Genomic DNA, 17,605 nt, shown 5'->3' with positions numbered 1-17,605 from the left:
GAGGGCGCCGTGGTATTTCCAGCAGCCGCTTCGGGATACCTTTGGTGCTGTGGTGACGGGGAAGGGATACAAGGGGAATAGTAGTGACAATGGAGAAAGAATTCACGAAGGCACTGCAGAGCTGTGACAAATGCTCGACATTTCACGACCTTTGTGACTGCTTTGATGCAACCGTGCGACCCCTGGTCGAAAATTGTCTCTGTTCTGCGCTGCTGAAACCCGTACGTGATCATGTGAGTCCTAATGAGTGCAACCCGCAAGTATCACAGTTGCGGGACGTGCTGTGTAACATTAGGGGCGGAAGTGACGATGTCTGGTTTTTTCTTTATCGCACCGCCGGCTCGTTGTTGTCCCGCTTCACGAAGAAACGGATGCGCAATGACAAGTGTAATGTTTCAACGCTAGCGGTGAATGTTTTTGTTCTCTTCTACGGCCGTGCGCTGCCCGATCTGTCCAAGCTATGCCTTCGGTGGGACTTCCTGCGTGATGAAAAGAAAAACTACGAGTCGGACGAAGCGTACGTCCACTCCAACGCCGCTGAACGGCGAAAGCTTCTGATGTCTTCGGTTCTTTCTGTTTTCTCGGAGAGAGCCCATCGGCACTACTTCACCGCGTTGTGGATGCCTTGCCTCCAGCATGCGGCAGAGGCGGCATTGCATGTGCACATACTGCATCGCATGGGCGATGTGATTTTGCCGTACCTGACGAATCCTCTCGTTGTAGCAGATTATTTGAGCGGTTGCTTTGCCAGTGGCGGTCTCATTGCCGTGCTTGCACTGCACGGCATATTCATTCTTATGCTAGACCACGGATTGGAGTACCCTAATTACTATCAGCAACTTTACACTCTGCTCACCCCGGACTCCTTTGCCTCACGGCATCGCTACGATCTGTTTCGTTTGCTGGATCTTTCTTTAACATCTCTTCGTGTGCCAGCGTACATTGCCGCCGCTTTCGCGAAAAAAGTAGCTCGCGTGGCGACGCTTTCCCCTGCTCCTGTTCTTTACTTTGTGCTCCCCTTTATCCGTAAGGTGCTGCAGCGTCACCAAAACTGCCTCGCATTGATCCACCGGTCCACGAAGGAGGCATTTGTGCCAGCTAATGATGACCACGAGGTTGCACATTCGGATGCTGGGGATAGAGCAAGGGAGGCGGGCCGACTGGCAACAACGCTGTTTGACGGGAACGACCCTTTCGTACCTGATGCTCCACTGGAAGAATCTCACGCACTGCACAGCACATTATGGGAGCTTACAGCACTGGAACGTCACTTTATCCCCACAGTACCGCTGATGGTTTCTGTTTTTAGCAGCCCTGCAGAGGACCAGGCACCCCTACGTTACGAGAAGACGTATGCACGTCTCTTCACTTCGGAGGTGACGCGGCCAATTTCAAAATCACAGCTTCCAACTGTTGCATATCGCGAACCGGGGAGTGAGGATGGAGCGCTGCTGTTTGTGTAACCCAGAACCGTTCGATGTGTGTGTGTGTGGACTCGATAATCATAACGCAGTACCGATCGTATGGAGGTATACGTAGGCTGTGCGAGGCGTCGTTTTGGCGCGTAAGACTAATATTCGGGGTGTCAACGTGGTACCGCCCCGCACTGCAAGCGGGTAAATGTGGATGCGCACGTCCGTTACGAGCGCAGTGACAACATTGTTTCTCTTTTGTTTTTTTACTAATCCCTCCTCTTTGCTTCACACCCATTCATACACAGGAACGTGCTGTCCTTTTTTTTTCATTTTGGCACCGCACAGGGGGTGAACGGCCGTGTTCGGAGTGTGTGTTTTATTAGGTTGCAGTCTGCACTAGGCGCTGACGGAGGGCGAACATGAGATGTTTCGGGGCCTGCGGCCGCGTCTTTTTCTCAGCGAGCACACTACACGCACCATTGCTGCGTCGTTGTAGGTCCATTTCTACTGGCAGTGGTGCCAATTTACAGAAGCCTTCATGGATAGCACAGCTCTGCAGTGACGCACAAAAATCGGAGAAGACAATTTCCTGTGATGTGAAAGTATATGATGAGTTGTCGTGGCGTCGCCGCCGATTTAGTTTCGACAAGGAGCTATGGGATCCGGCGCGGATGAGCAGTATTGTGCGCCGGCGTCTCTGTCTTGGTAACGAGGAAGCGGAGTACACCGTCATTGGCGAAGCCTTTGCGTTTGCCGACAGGGAAGACTCCCCCGTTGTGAATGAGCCACAACGTTCATGCAAACTACTGTGGGATCATAACAGTTCTGTTGAAAAGTTGCTCATACAGATTTCCGACCATTTCCCACCGTTGCTGTGGTATGCTGTGAAGCCTACCCTTGAGTCACTTAAGCGCATCTTTTCAGAGTTTCTGGATGTCGACGCAGAACACATGAAGAAAAATCTTCCCTACTACGAGTCTGTGCAAAATGCCATGGAAACGTCAACACAGGAGAGGCTTGGTGTAACGCTAAGTCCCACCAGTGTGAAGGATCGTTTCGTGGCGGACATGCGTCGGCGAGATCCAAAGGACCTTGAACTTGACTACCCTTGTGAGTACAGCGTGTTTCTTGGAACCTCCCCACATTTTCGTCTTGTGGAGGACAGGATGATGAAATCCAATCCCTTTGTCTTTGGGTGGCCACTGCTCCTGAGTGATGGTAACGAACATCTTGACGGAACACCGTTGCGGATGGCTGCATTCCGAACCGTCTACTCAAAGTCATTACTGATGTTTCACACACGACTGGACCTGCAAGTAGACCACCGTCTTGCATCCAGTGAGGCTGGTGAGGAAACGTTGTTGGATGTCCCCATTTTCTGCAACATTAATTATCCGAAGAACACTCGACTTTGCGGCGGCAAGCCCCTCGTCCAGCGTTTCAACACTGTGATGGGGACAACATACCCTCTGGACACTCCCGTTGACATACTAGCGGCGTTGGCAAAGGAGCAGTGTGTCAAGGGCCCCAACGAACTGTTGGAAGAACTTAGGTTTCTGACAGCGGCGGCTGAGCGGGCACCGGATGAGGAGCGCGTATTCCGCATTTCTGACGATCAGTTGAGCGCCAATCGCATTGTCGGACAATTGGCGTACACAATAATTTATGTTGCTTTGGTAAACTACGATCGTTTCATTAAGGATGTGTTTGATGTTTACAAGACACACAGAAGTGATATGGTGCGTGTCGCCTGTGCGAGAGGGGCCAGCATTGTGGGTCGACCAGACCTCATTGAGCAACTAATAAGCGCAGAGCGGGAGGGACCGTGTAAGAATATGTTGCGCGGCGTCGTCACCACTCCGTGAGGAAGACACTGCATGGACTACTATTGAGAAGCAACGACTAATTCAGTTTTAAAAATGAGTTTGTGTTTACCCCGCAGATTTGGTGCGTTGCTCCTTTGCCGTTTTAAAGGTTACAGCTTATCCTTCTTTTCCCTTTGTTCGGCTTCCTTTTGTATATAGTGTGGTATTTAAGTTCTAGCATAATTGAATATTGATTGCGTGCGTGTCGAAGTTCGTTTGCCGGTGCAGCGGAATCCCTCTTTGGTATTGGGTTTTTTTATAAACGCTTTAGTGTGAGCGGTATTTTATGTGGATGGGCACAACTGAGTAGGGCGGCGGAGGCGTGGATTGCGGGGAGTAATATGCGGAGTTGTTGTAAGGTCTTTTGCTGGTCATCCGATCACCCCAACACTAAAGAATACTTCCTCCCTCTTTCTTTTGTTTCCGTCGGTGGCACCAGCGTCCTGGCAGTAATGCCACACAGCCGAGATTTACCACTAGCGGTGCCACCATAGTCATGCACGCGTTGTAGGAGCTGTGGTCTAGAAATCTCTAAGTTGGAGAATGCTATACGGACACTCAGCACCTGTTGTGATTCTTCCGCTCATTTGAGAAAGGAAATACGATCGTGATGTTATCTTGTCCGCTGTAGTGAGGAAACGTGTGAACGTGGCTCAGTTGCGCTGTCACAACATCAGAGATACGACCCAGCGTTTGTGTGACAGCTTGCGAGGTTTGCTTAGAGGGACCTTCATCACCATGATTCCTTGAAGTTAACGAACTGCTGTTTGCAACGCCCTGTGTTTTCTTGCACTCGTTTCGGTATTCGAATGTTCCAACTATCATCTTTCTCTCGAGAAGTTAGAAACTGTGAGTAGTTGAATGTCCGTCTTGGTCAAGGGGTGGGGGCGGGGGACGTGTAAAGTCAATCATATAAGGGACGATGACATTTCGTCTTCTGAGAGTGAAGGTGACGACGCTAACGTCGCGGTCCCGTTAGAAGAATTAAATGTTGGAACTCAGCATATGATCACGGAGGAGTTGCGGTTCCGCCTGAGGCGAAAGGAGAAACTTTCAGTCCAGGACGACGAACTCGGACGGTTGCGCGAAGCCATGCGCCGCCAGGTATTTGCTTCAGGACTATTGCAACCCGGGCAATCAGCGGGAGTGGCACCTCGAAGGGCGGAAATTATCTTTAGTTGTGCCGTAGAGATTCAATCGAGTGGGCTCATGGAAGAGGCACCAACTGCGTCACCCCGTGTGGGAGACACTTCCGCATGGTTGAAGCAACTGCGAAAGTTCATACTTGACCGTGTCCCGTTTCAGCGGTCCGTTCGTGTCATGGTTCCCCGAACTTGGCTCGCGAGGGCACAAGAAACTGATGTTGTATAAATAGGTGCCGAAATAGGGTAATGGAGTTATATTTTTTAGTGATGGTTCTAACTTCACGAAGCGTATTGATCTGTGTTTTACGTTAAGCTACAACAAAGAAGTTATCACTCTAAGGTTCCTTCCGTTGCGCAGGGACGCCCCGTAGGTTCTTGGCATGTTTGCTGTAACCGCGAAACCGCACCGCTCTAATTACTTTTTCCCTTTCCTTCCATCTTTCTTTGCTTTCGTTTAGTAATTAGGTGTTACTGGCTTACTAGCAAGTGTGTAGGTAGCATCGAAGTCGTCAGACAAGAGCGATAACTAAGGGACACGAAAGCAAGGCGGGGGAGGAGTAGCACTCGTGTGAGTGTGCATCCGATCGACGTGCGTAGTTTAGCCCGACAACCCAGCCCGTAAGGATGACCCTAGTACAGACACTGCTGGAGCGGATGCTCAGCGCCAAGGGAAACACGGCTCAAAGGCAAATTCTCATTCGCGAGGAGGACATACGGACAATTCTCAATGCCGTTCGTGACGTATTCATGTCACAGCCGGTTGTGCTAGATATCACGCCACCAGTGAGGATTTGTGGGGATATCCATGGCCAATACTACGACTTGCTGCGCGTATTTGAGAAGTGTGGATTTCCACCGTATTCAAATTACCTGTTTCTAGGTGACTATGTTGACCGTGGCCGACACAGCGTAGAGACAATCACTTTGCTTTTTTGTTATAAAATTGTGTATCCGGAGAATTTCTTTCTCCTTCGCGGTAATCATGAATGTGCGAGCATAAACAAAATGTACGGTTTCTTCGATGACGTAAAGCGACGTTATAACATCAAACTGTTTAAAGCATTCACAGATGTATTTAACACTATGCCTGTATGCTGTGTTGTAGGTGAGAAAATCATCTGCATGCATGGTGGGCTGAGTCCGGACATGACTTCGTTGGCTGCCGTGAATGAAATAGAACGCCCGCTGGATGTGCCTGACAAAGGTATTCTCTGTGACTTGCTGTGGGCAGATCCCGAGGAGGAAGTAAAGGGTTTCCTGGAGAGTGACCGCGGTGTGAGTTACCTGTTTGGGGAAGACATTGTAACTGACTTCCTTGATATGGTGGATATGGACCTTGTTGTGCGTGCTCACCAAGTGATGGAGCGTGGTTACGGCTTCTTCGCAAACCGCCAGTTGGTGACCATCTTCTCTGCGCCGAACTATTGTGGTGAATTTGACAATGATGCAGCCGTCATGAATGTTGACGAGAAGTTACAATGTTCTTTTGCTATCATTGCAGCTCGCTAATGTGGGCCGGGGAGTCGGGTACTGACGTTTTTGTATCTGCGACAATGTGTGAATCACGGAATGGTCTTGATAGTGCGTGTGACGTGATGAAATGCGAAGAAATCGTTTGTTATACGAAGTGAGTTTAAGTTAATGGCAGCATGGGTAGGGTCCTTTATCAGGTTAAACCTCCCAGTCAATAGGCCCGGATGGGTCATTTTTTCCACACCCGCTCTCGTTGAATTGCAACTTTTCGCTGTCTTTTTTTGTTTTTTTGCGGCGGTGATGATACATTCGCTCCTTCAACCATTCGTTCCCCCCGCCCATCTACTCTCCCATCATTTGCAGATATGTTCATGTGTGTTTCCGTTTTCTGGTAATGAGGGTTGACGTTAAGAAAAGCGTGCTTTGTCATGGCTTATATTTCCACATATGCGTTCAGAGGAGAAAATGAAGGAGTGGAAACAAATACGCTGTCTGAGGAATTGTCGTAATCTCATGTTAAAGAGTTCATGTACACCCATCACCCTGAAATGGACTGTGGCTTGAAATTTGGGTTGGGTTTGCTGTTTGAGATTTGTCCACCCTGCCACCGTTTCAGATAAATATTCTAATATTCTATCCCCCCTTTTATGCATGTTTATATTTTCACCCCTGTAGCTTTGCTCTCTCGTCATTGCACTCAGTGGCACAGCTGTCTAGGCGGGAACAATGTTGTGAATACGTAAAAGTCGTCACCCTGGCTGTTGCTGTTGGGCTTCCCCTGTTTGAGGTTCCTTCCGTTGCGCAGGGACGCCCCGTAGGTTCTTGGCATGTTTGCTGTAACCGCGAAACCGCACCGCTCTAATTACTTTTTCCCTTTCCTTCCATCTTTCTTTGCTTTCGTTTAGTAATTAGGTGTTACTGGCTTACTAGCAAGTGTGTAGGTAGCATCGAAGTCGTCAGACAAGAGCGATAACTAAGGGACACGAAAGCAAGGCGGGGGAGGAGTAGCACTCGTGTGAGTGTGCATCCGATCGACGTGCGTAGTTTAGCCCGACAACCCAGCCCGTAAGGATGACCCTAGTACAGACACTGCTGGAGCGGATGCTCAGCGCCAAGGGCAGTGCAACGCAAAGGCAAATTCTCATTCGCGAGGAGGACATACGGACAATTCTCAATACCGTTCGTGACGTATTCATGTCACAGCCCATGCTTCTAGAGATCACGCCACCAGTGAGGATTTGTGGGGATATCCATGGCCAATACTACGACTTGCTGCGCGTATTTGAGAAGTGTGGATTTCCACCGTATTCAAATTACCTGTTTCTAGGTGACTATGTTGACCGTGGCCGACACAGCGTAGAGACAATCACTTTGCTTTTTTGTTATAAAATTGTGTATCCGGAGAATTTCTTTCTCCTTCGCGGTAATCATGAATGTGCGAGCATAAACAAAATGTACGGTTTCTTCGATGACGTAAAGCGACGTTATAACATCAAACTGTTTAAAGCATTCACAGATGTATTTAACACCATGCCTGTATGCTGTGTTGTGAGCGAGAAAATCATCTGCATGCATGGTGGGCTGAGTCCGGACATGACTTCATTGGCCTCTGTGAATGAAATAGAACGCCCGCTGGATGTGCCTGACAAAGGTATTCTCTGTGACTTGCTGTGGGCAGATCCCGAGGATGAAGTAAAGGGTTTCCTGGAGAGTGACCGCGGTGTGAGTTACCTGTTTGGGGAAGACATTGTAACTGACTTCCTTGATATGGTGGATATGGACCTTGTTGTGCGTGCTCACCAAGTGATGGAGCGTGGTTACGGCTTCTTCGCAAACCGCCAGTTGGTGACCATCTTCTCTGCGCCGAACTATTGTGGTGAATTTGACAATGATGCAGCCGTTATGAATGTTGACGAGAAGTTACAGTGTTCCTTTCTCATTATACCTGCTCGCTGATTGCCAAGTAGTCGTTGCGTAGTGAGTGTATATTTAGTAATGGGATATGTTGTTTTGTTTGTCTGCAATGGTTGAATGCACTGCGGGAGAGTTGTTGGGCAAGGGTATGGGGAAGGAGAGCAATCGGCCAAACGCTCTGCAGCGGCCTTGTTGTACAGGAGGTGATGCCATTTAAATATTTTTTTTAGTTATCAGAAGTTTCTGTTGCCCTGAGCTTTGCTCATTGGTAGCCACCTCTACTTCGTTCGTTGCCCTCTTGTTTGCCTTCGGGGGCATAACTTTTCTTTATACTACCTTTTACTCGTCTGCACATGTTACGGTATGTCACATGTTTTTTATCCCTCCTCCGCTTTAAACAGTGCTGATATGGGTGTCAGTGATTTCCACCATCATCATTCGTTTGTTTTTATCATTTTTTCTTAAAGTTTCCATTTTCGTATCTCCGTGAAGTTATATGTTGTTATGTTCATTATTGGCAGTAGCACCTTGTTTTCTCCATTTTTGCTTTCATGTTATGATATCGTTACGCCTGAGCAATGCTTTTCTTTCCCTAACCTCTTCCTGATGTTTACTGCACCGGTGAAGAGTGGGGGATGATATGCATGAAAATGAAAGTTGAATAGGGAGAGGACAAATGGTGCCAGTATAAATACGGCGAGAATAGGTGAGAGAGTGAGGGCATATAATGGTGAAACGGATTATAATGTTATTGGTGTGTGGGATGGATGTTCTTCCTGTTTCTCTACAATTTTTCCTTTTCGTTTTTTTTTTCGGTGTGGGTATAGGGATAATGGGTACGGTTGCGTTGTAGAGTTGGTCAATTATTTTTCCTTCACCTCCATGACCTCCTCACTCACACCCTCCGTTACCACTGCTGTGTGCCGACAACATACTCATATGTCTGAGTTGTGGGGCATTCAGATAACAGTGTGTGAAGTCTTGTGACTTGGCGGGGTTGCCGGGGGGAGGGGAAGGAGTGGTGTCCGTGGAAAAAGAAGTTGGGGCGGAGGGATGTGTGATGGATGGCGTGCCGAAACACAACGGCAAGGGTAGGAAGGGAAGTAATAGAAAGGAAGCAAGAAATGCCACCATCAGCACAAAAAGGACACCGGCAGTGCTGGCAGCGATGGCGGTAATTCTTCAGCCATTCATTTTCCTTTTTTTTGTTTTCCTTCTTTTAAATCTCTCTTCTCCTCCTTTGCCCCTCTTCTTATTATCTTTGTGTTCTTTTCTTCTAGGTTTAATTCTTCTCATTCTAGCGCTATTCCTGTTTTATAATTCGTCTTGTTTTTGTTTTTGTCTCACTCTAATTGTACAGCGCCATCCAGTGGGTGCCCTCTTTTTTTCTGCTTTTTGCCATCGGTCGATTCTTTTCTTCCTTCCCACTTCTGTTGCGAGTGCGCGACGGGCGGGGGTGAGTTGTAATCGAAATGGAAAAGGAACGAAAAAGTTTGAGAGTACGGAGAATAAGTGGTATGAATGAGTGAAGAGTTCATATATATATATATATATATATAAGAAGGGTGTGGAGAGCAGGCCCAACGTGTGTCTGCGTGTGTGTGCGTGTAGGAGAGACATGAAGCGACAAAAAAAAGGGGCTGACGAGGCGAGTGGTGATCGAGGTGAGGTGAAACGAAGCAATGCGGAGAGGAAAATGTGAAGGAAGGACCTGAGGAAGATATGACGAGGGAGTATGAAAGGGAAAGGAAGACGGTGTTAAGTGATATTTGTGTTTTTACTTCTTGTGCGTCACACCGCACACCAAACCTGACGAGACTGCCTATCAGCAATTTGATTTGTGTCCAGTTTGTTTGCGGGAAGAAATGGAGGGAAATAACGAGATGGTGGAAAACGGAACAAAAAGGGCCCAGTTTACGTTGTTTGTGTTTTGCTTTTTTTTTTTCTTCTCGCATCTCTGCACGATGAGTTCCTCAATATTGTCTTCAACGCGCACAGTTCTCCTCCTCGTATGGCACCGCGTAACACGTCGATGTTAAATATCATATACGTTTATGCCCCTGTTGTCATATATTTAACGCATACATGCGCATGCACACGCACGCAAGTTTTTATACTTAATCATTTAGGTTGGTGGTTGTCCGCGTTTTGCGACAATTATTTGTGTGTTAACTGGCTGGAAAGCAGCGTTTTTTTCATAACTGATGCAGATAGCACGTGTTTTCTCTAAATTTCCTGTGCTTTTCTTTGTTTTCGTCCTCTGGTATTCTCCTTTAAGTCACTGGTGGCGAAACAGCACGACGAAGCCTTGCTCCGTCACACATACCATGCAAGGTAATAAGATGATGCAATGACGCGTATGAGAGGATAAAGTTTGCCCGTTTCTACGGCGAGCACACGAAATTATTATTTCATTGGTGAAGTTTTACAAAGTTCACTTTTTTTTTTTTTCGGTCCCCTCTGCGCGTGCGTTTGCGACAGCATTTCCATACCTCCTAGAGAGGAGACCTCACGATCAGCACCGTTCTCCGACTTGTTCGGCCCATCCTCATGGCCCAACCCATGCTGGTTCGACTGCAGGCTCCGATCAACGTCTGTGGAGACATTCATGGCCAAATTGGTGATCTTGTAGAGATATTCCGTGCCGGTGGGATGCCTCCCGCAACGAACTACCTGTTTTTAGGCGATTACGTAGATCGTGGGAAACATGGGACGGAGGTGATTGTTGTGCTTCTGGGATTGAAGATCCTGTACCCTGACGGCATGTGTGTTCTTCGTGGCAATCATGAATCCGACAGCATCTGCAGGATATACGGTTTCTTTGATGAGGTGAAGCGGCGTTTTTCAGTGAAACTATTCAAGGAGTTCACTGATGTGTTCAATTGTTTGCCGATTGCTGCGCTCATTGATGACATTGCACTCTGCATGCACGGCGGTCTGAGCCCGGACCTACGCAACTTACGACAGATTGAGAGGATCGAGCGCCCACTTATCGTTCCTGACACCGGACTTGCGTGTGATCTGCTCTGGGCTGATCCCGAGGAGACGGGAAGTGGTTGGATGGAGAGTGAGCGCGGTGTCAGCTACACGTTTGGGGAAGACATCGTTAAGGAAACATGTGAAAGGCTTGATATTGACGTTGTTCTCCGCGCCCGCTTTCAGTATTTTGGCTCTTGCTGAGGATCTGCAGGGTCTTTTCCTTGGTTGCCCCAGGTTGCGGTTTATACGAAGGGGGGAACTGCGGTTGCCCCCATGTTTTTGGTGCCTTTTGCCCCACTTTTTGGTGTGAGCCTCTTCCTGTTACCCACCGTATCACTCCCCTCGAAAGTCGCCATGAGTGGTTCCCTGCAGCCAACCTTCTCCCTTCTCTGTTGTGTCTTTGGGCTGGAGGTGACGTAAGGTGTAGTTGGTTACCTGTTTGTCATCAGTGTGACTCGCAAGCTGATGAGGCGTATGGGTCCCGATGCAGAGGCTGGGGACCACGATTTGCTGCAGTGTGTGCTGCGGCTCCCCCTTCCGAACCCTGAGGTGGCATCCATCATGTTGCAGGTATTGCGCGTAGAACCACCTGTCCCTGGCACATCGAGAGAGGTTCAGCTATGGGCTGATGATAGTGCGCGATCGACGGTGTTTGCTAGGGTATGTGCCACGCAGGAGCGGGCGTTGCGTGCAGCTGTTGCGGCGCTATTGGAGCAAACAAAGCTTGTCCTTCGTACGTTGGATGCCTTCCCTGTCGATGCACCTTCCAATGTCTAGTGCGCACGTACGGGTACTGCCCGGAGTTCAGGTCCTTTCCCTTTCCTTCTTTTTTCCCCTTTCTGCCTTTCGGATGTGCGATCATATGTATTCTCCCGTTTTCATACCCTTTGCTTTTTTTTCCATTGTGAAATGCCACAACAAGTGCTCATTTGTGTGTAATCGAAGCGGGAAGGACATGTCGATCAAGGACGTCAATGTGAAGAGCGGGAAGCTGGAGGAGAAGCTTAAGGGGAAACTATTTTTGGGTGGCGTGAAGCCCTCCGAGGAGGATGTAAAGGCATTCAACGATCTGCTCGGTGGAGACAATACGAATGTATTCCGCTGGGTGAAGAATATCGCCTCTTTTACCGAGGCCGAGCGCACTGCCTGGGGTGCCCCCGTGAAGATCACGCCCCCTGTTGCCGCTCCTGTCGCTGCCCCCGCTGCTGCCCCCGCTGCTGCTCCCGCTGCCACCCCAGCAAAGAAGGCTGCTGAGGCCGACGACGATGACATCGATCTCTTCGGTGAGACCACGGAGGAGGAGCTTGCAGCCCTGGAGGCGAAGAAGAAGAAGGATGCCGCAGCCAAGAGCACCAAGAAGGTTATCATTGCAAAGTCATCAATCCTGTTTGACATCAAGCCGTGGGATGATACAGTGGATTTGCAAAAGCTTGCCACGGAACTCCATGCAATTAAGAGAGACGGTCTACTGTGGGGTGACCACAAACTGGTACCCATTGCGTTCGGAGTTAAGAAGCTGCAACAGTTGGTTGTCATTGAGGACGATAAGGTGTCTGGAGATGACCTGGAGGAGATGATCATGTCTTTCGGAGATGCCGTACAGTCAATGGACATTGTGGCCTGGAATAAAATCTAGTCGCCCATTCCAGAGGCAAGGGGGATAGGATGAAGAGTTAAATGGTCTAAGGGATACGAGGAAAATAGGAGAAATGGTATTTTTTTTTTTTTCGGTTTTATTCTCCATATTATATAATGCTGCTAATCCGATAAGTTGTTTGCATCTGTGTGCATGTGTGTGTATGTCGTGGATGGGTGGTGGTGGAGGTTCGACACCACCTCGTGGTGCTGCCCCATGTACTGTTATGCTGTTTGGAATATTCCGCTCCTTTCCCTCTGTCGAATTATTTATTAAACTTGCGTGCATGTTAGTCAGGTATACTAGGGTGACACGGCGCTCCATTCAGAGGGTGAGGTGAGGCCGCGTCAAAAAGGACCACAACAGCAGGTACTCAGCTAGCCTTTTCTCCCACTGACCATTCTGTTCGGCAAAGGTGTGAGGTACATTCAACAAGGTTTTCTTGTGCCGTCTATTGTGGGACTTGCTGTTTTTTCCAGCCCTGGGTGAAAATTTTTTAACATTAGACTTGGACTCTAACTGTTCGAGGAGAGACTTTGGTGTGAGCTGTGGATGTCGACTATTGTGCGGAAACGGGGACGTACCAATTCGTCTGAGGCACAATCTGGGCGGTGTTCCCACGGAGCTCGGCCAGACCCTTCTAATCGTGACAGAGAAACCATTCAGCGTCTAGTGGAATCAATCCTGAAAGATTGGCAATCAGCCCAGGAGTTGCTGGATGGCCAAATAATAAGCACCATTCTCCGACTTGTTCGGCCCATCCTCATGGCCCAACCCATGCTGGTTCGACTGCAGGCTCCGATCAACGTCTGTGGAGACATTCATGGCCAAATTGGTGATCTTGTAGAGATATTCCGTGCCGGTGGGATGCCTCCCGCAACGAACTACCTGTTTTTAGGCGATTACGTAGATCGTGGGAAACATGGGACGGAGGTGATTGTTGTGCTTCTGGGATTGAAGATCCTGTACCCTGACGGCATGTGTGTTCTTCGTGGCAATCATGAATCCGACAGCATCTGCAGGATATACGGTTTCTTTGATGAGGTGAAGCGGCGTTTTTCAGTGAAACTATTCAAGGAGTTCACTGATGTGTTCAATTGTTTGCCGATTGCTGCGCTCATTGATGACATTGCACTCTGCATGCACGGCGGTCTGAGCCCGGACCTACGCAACTTACGACAGATTGAGAGGATCGAGCGCCCACTTATCGTTCCTGACACCGGACTTGCGTGTGATCTGCTCTGGGCTGATCCCGAGGAGACGGGAAGTGGTTGGATGGAGAGTGAGCGCGGTGTCAGCTACACGTTTGGGGAAGACATCGTTAAGGAAACATGTGAAAGGCTTGATATTGACGTTGTTCTCCGCGCTCACCAGGTTGTTGATAAAGGCTACCAATTTTTTGCGGGACGGCAGCTTGTAACCATTTTCAGCGCCTCGAATTACTGCGGTGAGTTTACTAACAGCGGTGCTATGATGATTATGGACGAAAACTGTAAGTGCCGCTTTGAGATATTTAGACCACAATACGATTAAGTGCGATGTGACGGGTAGGAGCAAATAGATTACTATGTGTTAGTTGTTTATGTTTAATGGAAGTAAAGGAGGGGTAAGGGTACTGAATTGCTCGAGGAAATGTGGGGGAAGCTGTTGTTTTGTTTGGTGCTGTGTTGAATGAAGAATATGACTGTGGGGAAGGTACTCTTGCCGTAGTCGCAGAGGTGGCTGAGGGAGTGCCTATGTGTACGTTTTTGGGTGCTGGTCTGATGAGAGGGGGGGGGCAACGGGAAGGGCAGCGATAGGTCAGGAGTGTAACGCTTGCGTGTCCTGTGGTGAATTAAGCGTGACGAAGTGAATAAATATTAACGAAAGGTGAAATAGTGAGCGAAAGGAAGGGAACACTTTGTTTTTGCGAAAATTCAAACTTGCGTGTTTTCTGATTTTGTTCTAAAGTGGGAGGGGAAGGAGCAGAATCGGCGATTGCGAATTTTTGAGCGTGGGACCATCACTTTGAGGGAGGACGGTGTGTTCTTCATTTACGGATGGGATACCCAATTCGGTGTGTGGATTGTACTGCTGGACCGGCGCATTGTTTGCTTTTAGTCTCTGTTCATCTTTGTCCAAAAACAAACGAAGAAATACACGGACAGAAATGTATATGTATTCGTGCACGTGCGCACTTACAAGCATCCTCAGTGGTCTTTCACCTGACTATGTGTGTAACGTTGAGTGAACTTGCTCGTATAGTGTTCACCGCAGCCACATTTTGCACGGATTTGCAGACGGTTGTGCTGTGCCGGTTTATGCGTCGTCTGCTCTTATATACTTAAATGCGTGTATGTGTGCGTGCTCCTCTCGGCAATATGAAGGGTTTGCAAATTCTGTTCCTTTTTGCACTCAGTCACAAGCTCCTCTCAGTAAGACTCCCCCTTCATTTTCGGGGACTTCTTACACTTGGTTCAAAGGGCGCGGTTTGGTTAGCTACCCGGCTTTTGGTCCTCCCGCAGTACCACTTTGCGCTGCTGAGTGGCCGTACCCCGGCTCATTCACAAATATTGACATTCTTTCAACGTTCTCTTCGCTTGATTTTTTTTAAAAAAATCCCAACGTTTTCTCGGCATTTACCCTCCGTTTTGCCTAGCAACCTCTTGGTAGTCAACGGAGGGAAAGCACCGTCAAACGCCTGGACGATGGTTCTTCCCAGCCGTAGGTCCCTGAATCGCAGCAGCCGCAAGGGCTTTAAGAAGCACCGTCCAGACATTATTGTTATTGACCTGAAGGACCATGTGTTGGGTCGTGCGGCCGCGATCGTCGCCAAACAGCTGCTGCTCGGAAAGAAGATTACTGTGGTTCGCTGTGAGAAGCTGACTATCGCTGGGTCGGAGATTCGCAACAAGATCAAGTACCTGCAGTTCCTTCGCAAGCGGAAGCTGTCAAACCCGAAACTTGGACCCTTTCACCACCGTAGCCCCTCTGATGTGTTTATCCGGACAGTTCGCTCCATGTTGCCGCGTTACACAAAGCGAGGCCAGCGCGCGCTCCGCCAGCTCGTTGCTTACGAGGGCGTACCCGTCAACGTCGTGCGTACCGGCGGTCGTGTGGTGATTCCCAAGGCGCAGCGTCACAATTGCTACCGTAACGAGCGCCGCTTCACGGTGTTGGGTAACATGTGCAAACACGTTGGATGGAAGTACAGCGACGTTGTGGAGAAACTTGAGGCAGCCCGTATTGAAAAGTCCGGGCGTCACCACAAGAAGATGGAAAAGGTTCGCGTCGCTTGGAAGAATGCCCGCAAGGAGGCCCTCAAGAAGATGCCGCAGAAGAATGTGGAGGTTCTCAAGAAGTTTGGTCTTGCGTGATGGGAGTGAAGATGCGGCTGCCGCTGCTTCTGCTGTGAGAGGGTTTGCAGTACCTCAGGGGCTCGACTGATCACCTTTTGTTTTTATTTCTTTTTGCATATATTCATCCTTTTTTTGTGCACGGGGATATGGATATGGTGGGCCTTTATGGTGCCGCCCTCCCCCTTCTCTTCTGTGGCTTTCGCTGCCTTCTGCGTTGCCCCCGCTCGCCATTTCCGCGACGCCATCAACAGTTCTCCTTTTTTGTTTTCCCCACCCCATCCGGTTGTGTCTTCGCCTCTTTACCCACCTGAGTTAAGGGGAACTTAAGTTAACCCCGCATTTTTCGACGCGCAGCATTTGTGTGGAGGTGGTTTTGAGCATTAGACATTAAGGAAAATAAAATTGGAGAAGGGGGATAGTTAGCAAAGAAAGCAAAGCTGCGTGCGTGCGTGTGTGTGTGTGTGGGTGTGTGGGGCAAAGTTGGAGAAAGGTTCGTGGCCTCCCAGCGATCCATACGAGCCGGTTGAGGAAAAAAAAAGGTGCGTCATGCAGTCACGTGGTGTCTACAACAGGGGGGAGCCGTACAATAAACACGGGCGTGCTAATTACCATCAACCTCGTCCTTCCGACACCTCTGCGGGTGCCATTGTTGCTATTGCTCCTGCCTCAGGCGGTTCTGGTGCTGTGGTGTCGCAGGTGGCAGGCAGTGACCGTGGTGGCCCCAGGCGTTTAACATTTAACAATTTCAGGACATTTAGCGCACGCAATAAGAAGACCCCACTCGATGCAAACACAAGCGCCGCCCCGAATACGAAACTCTGGCAACTTTCAGAGCAAGTTTCCTTCTACTGCAACAAGTGCCGTCGCGATAACATCATATCTGATTCACTTGCTATCGATGCTGTGCACCAATTGATGCTTTGCACACGATGTTTCACGCGTATCATTAGGCCACGCACGTACCGCCCGAGTCGTGTTGTTCCGTTTCCCTCCCTCCTTTCCTGGTTAAATTACACACCTTCGAGGGTTATGGAGATGTCGGAGGACATCGCGAGTCGGCCTGCTGAAGCTGTGGCGCCTTCGGCCGACCGTGTGGCGGTGCCGACTATTCCAGGGGGAAGCCGCCCAACTCACATTCAGCAGCTTCCAGCGACGGCGATGAACACCGTTTCGAATGCAGGCAACGTTGGTGGAGCACTGCTAGCTAGGGGGATGACAGCTGCGTCACAACAGCAGCAATCACTGGAAAGTAGCAAGCACCCATGCCACCGTGTGTGGGGTAGTTGCCTACACGGCGAAACCTGTCTTTTCCGCGGCGCACCGTACGACCTTTGCATATGCTTTCTAATGGGTCTTTGCAATGGCGACGAGGCAACATGCAACTTGTTGCATCAGCGCGTGTTTGCTCTTCCCGACGCGGAGGCGCCCATGCCCTTGCAGCGATGTGAGGGTGATCTTGAGGACCCAGAAAGTGCTTGGGGGAAGTGGGTGGGAAAGAAGAAGAACAGTGCAAATTCAGCAGAATGGCAGCTATGGAATAACGGACCCATTCTAGAGTTGATTAATAGGCACGCCCCTGCTACCCCGGTTGCCGTTGCGGAGGAAAAGGGAGGGGACAACGTGAAGCCGAGGATCAAGCTACACTTTGCCGACATATCAGCAGCGCTAAAGGGGCTCCAGAAGTGAACTCTCACGCGGCAGCGGTGCGGGAAGAGAGGAAGGGAAGTATGCGCGGTGCTGTCGAGATGTAGGCGTGACAGCGCTGAAGTCGAAGGCAGGAACAGTGGTGCAGGGGGTGCAAATGCCTGGCATACTAGGCTTTGAGCCAGGGACATATTGT

The 17,605-nt window shown here is 49.4% G+C and overlaps 10 protein-coding genes across 10 annotated transcripts; all 10 read left to right on the top strand.

Annotated features, from left to right (window-relative positions):
- Window positions 1-89: 89 nt before the first annotated feature.
- On the top strand, window positions 90-1,463 carry TbgDal_IV3630 (hypothetical protein, conserved; the record flags this gene model as incomplete). The annotated part of the gene is made up of 1 exon (XM_011774649.1): window positions 90-1,463. One exon carries the CDS (start codon window positions 90-92, stop codon window positions 1,461-1,463), a length of 1,374 nt encoding a protein of 457 aa, XP_011772951.1.
- A 371-nt stretch (window positions 1,464-1,834) lies between these two features.
- On the top strand, window positions 1,835-3,280 carry TbgDal_IV3620 (hypothetical protein, conserved; the record flags this gene model as incomplete). Its single annotated transcript, XM_011774648.1, has 1 exon — window positions 1,835-3,280. The coding sequence occupies one exon, from the start codon at window positions 1,835-1,837 to the stop codon at window positions 3,278-3,280; it is 1,446 nt and encodes a 481-aa protein (XP_011772950.1).
- An 861-nt stretch (window positions 3,281-4,141) lies between these two features.
- On the top strand, window positions 4,142-4,651 carry TbgDal_IV3610 (T. brucei spp.-specific protein; the record flags this gene model as incomplete). Its single annotated transcript, XM_011774647.1, has 1 exon — window positions 4,142-4,651. One exon carries the CDS (start codon window positions 4,142-4,144, stop codon window positions 4,649-4,651), a length of 510 nt encoding a protein of 169 aa, XP_011772949.1.
- A 398-nt stretch (window positions 4,652-5,049) lies between these two features.
- TbgDal_IV3600 (serine/threonine-protein phosphatase PP1,putative) lies at window positions 5,050-5,934 on the top strand (the record flags this gene model as incomplete). The annotated part of the gene is made up of 1 exon (XM_011774646.1): window positions 5,050-5,934. The coding sequence occupies one exon, from the start codon at window positions 5,050-5,052 to the stop codon at window positions 5,932-5,934; it is 885 nt and encodes a 294-aa protein (XP_011772948.1).
- A 1,035-nt stretch (window positions 5,935-6,969) lies between these two features.
- TbgDal_IV3590 lies at window positions 6,970-7,854 on the top strand (the record flags this gene model as incomplete). Its single annotated transcript, XM_011774645.1, has 1 exon — window positions 6,970-7,854. The coding sequence occupies one exon, from the start codon at window positions 6,970-6,972 to the stop codon at window positions 7,852-7,854; it is 885 nt and encodes a 294-aa protein (XP_011772947.1).
- A 2,508-nt stretch (window positions 7,855-10,362) lies between these two features.
- Window positions 10,363-10,992, top strand: TbgDal_IV3580 (translation elongation factor 1-beta, putative; the record flags this gene model as incomplete). Its single annotated transcript, XM_011774644.1, has 1 exon — window positions 10,363-10,992. One exon carries the CDS (start codon window positions 10,363-10,365, stop codon window positions 10,990-10,992), a length of 630 nt encoding a protein of 209 aa, XP_011772946.1.
- A 427-nt stretch (window positions 10,993-11,419) lies between these two features.
- Window positions 11,420-12,427, top strand: TbgDal_IV3570 (translation elongation factor 1-beta, putative; the record flags this gene model as incomplete). The annotated part of the gene is made up of 1 exon (XM_011774643.1): window positions 11,420-12,427. The coding sequence occupies one exon, from the start codon at window positions 11,420-11,422 to the stop codon at window positions 12,425-12,427; it is 1,008 nt and encodes a 335-aa protein (XP_011772945.1).
- A 552-nt stretch (window positions 12,428-12,979) lies between these two features.
- TbgDal_IV3560 (serine/threonine protein phosphatase PP1,putative) lies at window positions 12,980-13,960 on the top strand (the record flags this gene model as incomplete). Its single annotated transcript, XM_011774642.1, has 1 exon — window positions 12,980-13,960. The coding sequence occupies one exon, from the start codon at window positions 12,980-12,982 to the stop codon at window positions 13,958-13,960; it is 981 nt and encodes a 326-aa protein (XP_011772944.1).
- Window positions 13,961-14,754: 794 nt separating this feature from the next.
- TbgDal_IV3550 (60S ribosomal protein L13a, putative) lies at window positions 14,755-15,783 on the top strand (the record flags this gene model as incomplete). Its single annotated transcript, XM_011774641.1, has 1 exon — window positions 14,755-15,783. The coding sequence occupies one exon, from the start codon at window positions 14,755-14,757 to the stop codon at window positions 15,781-15,783; it is 1,029 nt and encodes a 342-aa protein (XP_011772943.1).
- Window positions 15,784-16,311: 528 nt separating this feature from the next.
- On the top strand, window positions 16,312-17,451 carry TbgDal_IV3540 (hypothetical protein, conserved; the record flags this gene model as incomplete). Its single annotated transcript, XM_011774640.1, has 1 exon — window positions 16,312-17,451. The coding sequence occupies one exon, from the start codon at window positions 16,312-16,314 to the stop codon at window positions 17,449-17,451; it is 1,140 nt and encodes a 379-aa protein (XP_011772942.1).
- Window positions 17,452-17,605: the final 154 nt, after the last annotated feature.

The sequence above is a fragment of the Trypanosoma brucei genome, chromosome 4 (assembly GCF_000210295.1).
Source record: "Trypanosoma brucei gambiense DAL972 chromosome 4, complete sequence".
NCBI classification, from domain to species: Eukaryota; Euglenozoa; class Kinetoplastea; order Trypanosomatida; family Trypanosomatidae; genus Trypanosoma; species Trypanosoma brucei.
Note: the sequence above shows the minus strand (reverse complement) of the source record. Positions and strands in the feature narration are given on the sequence as shown.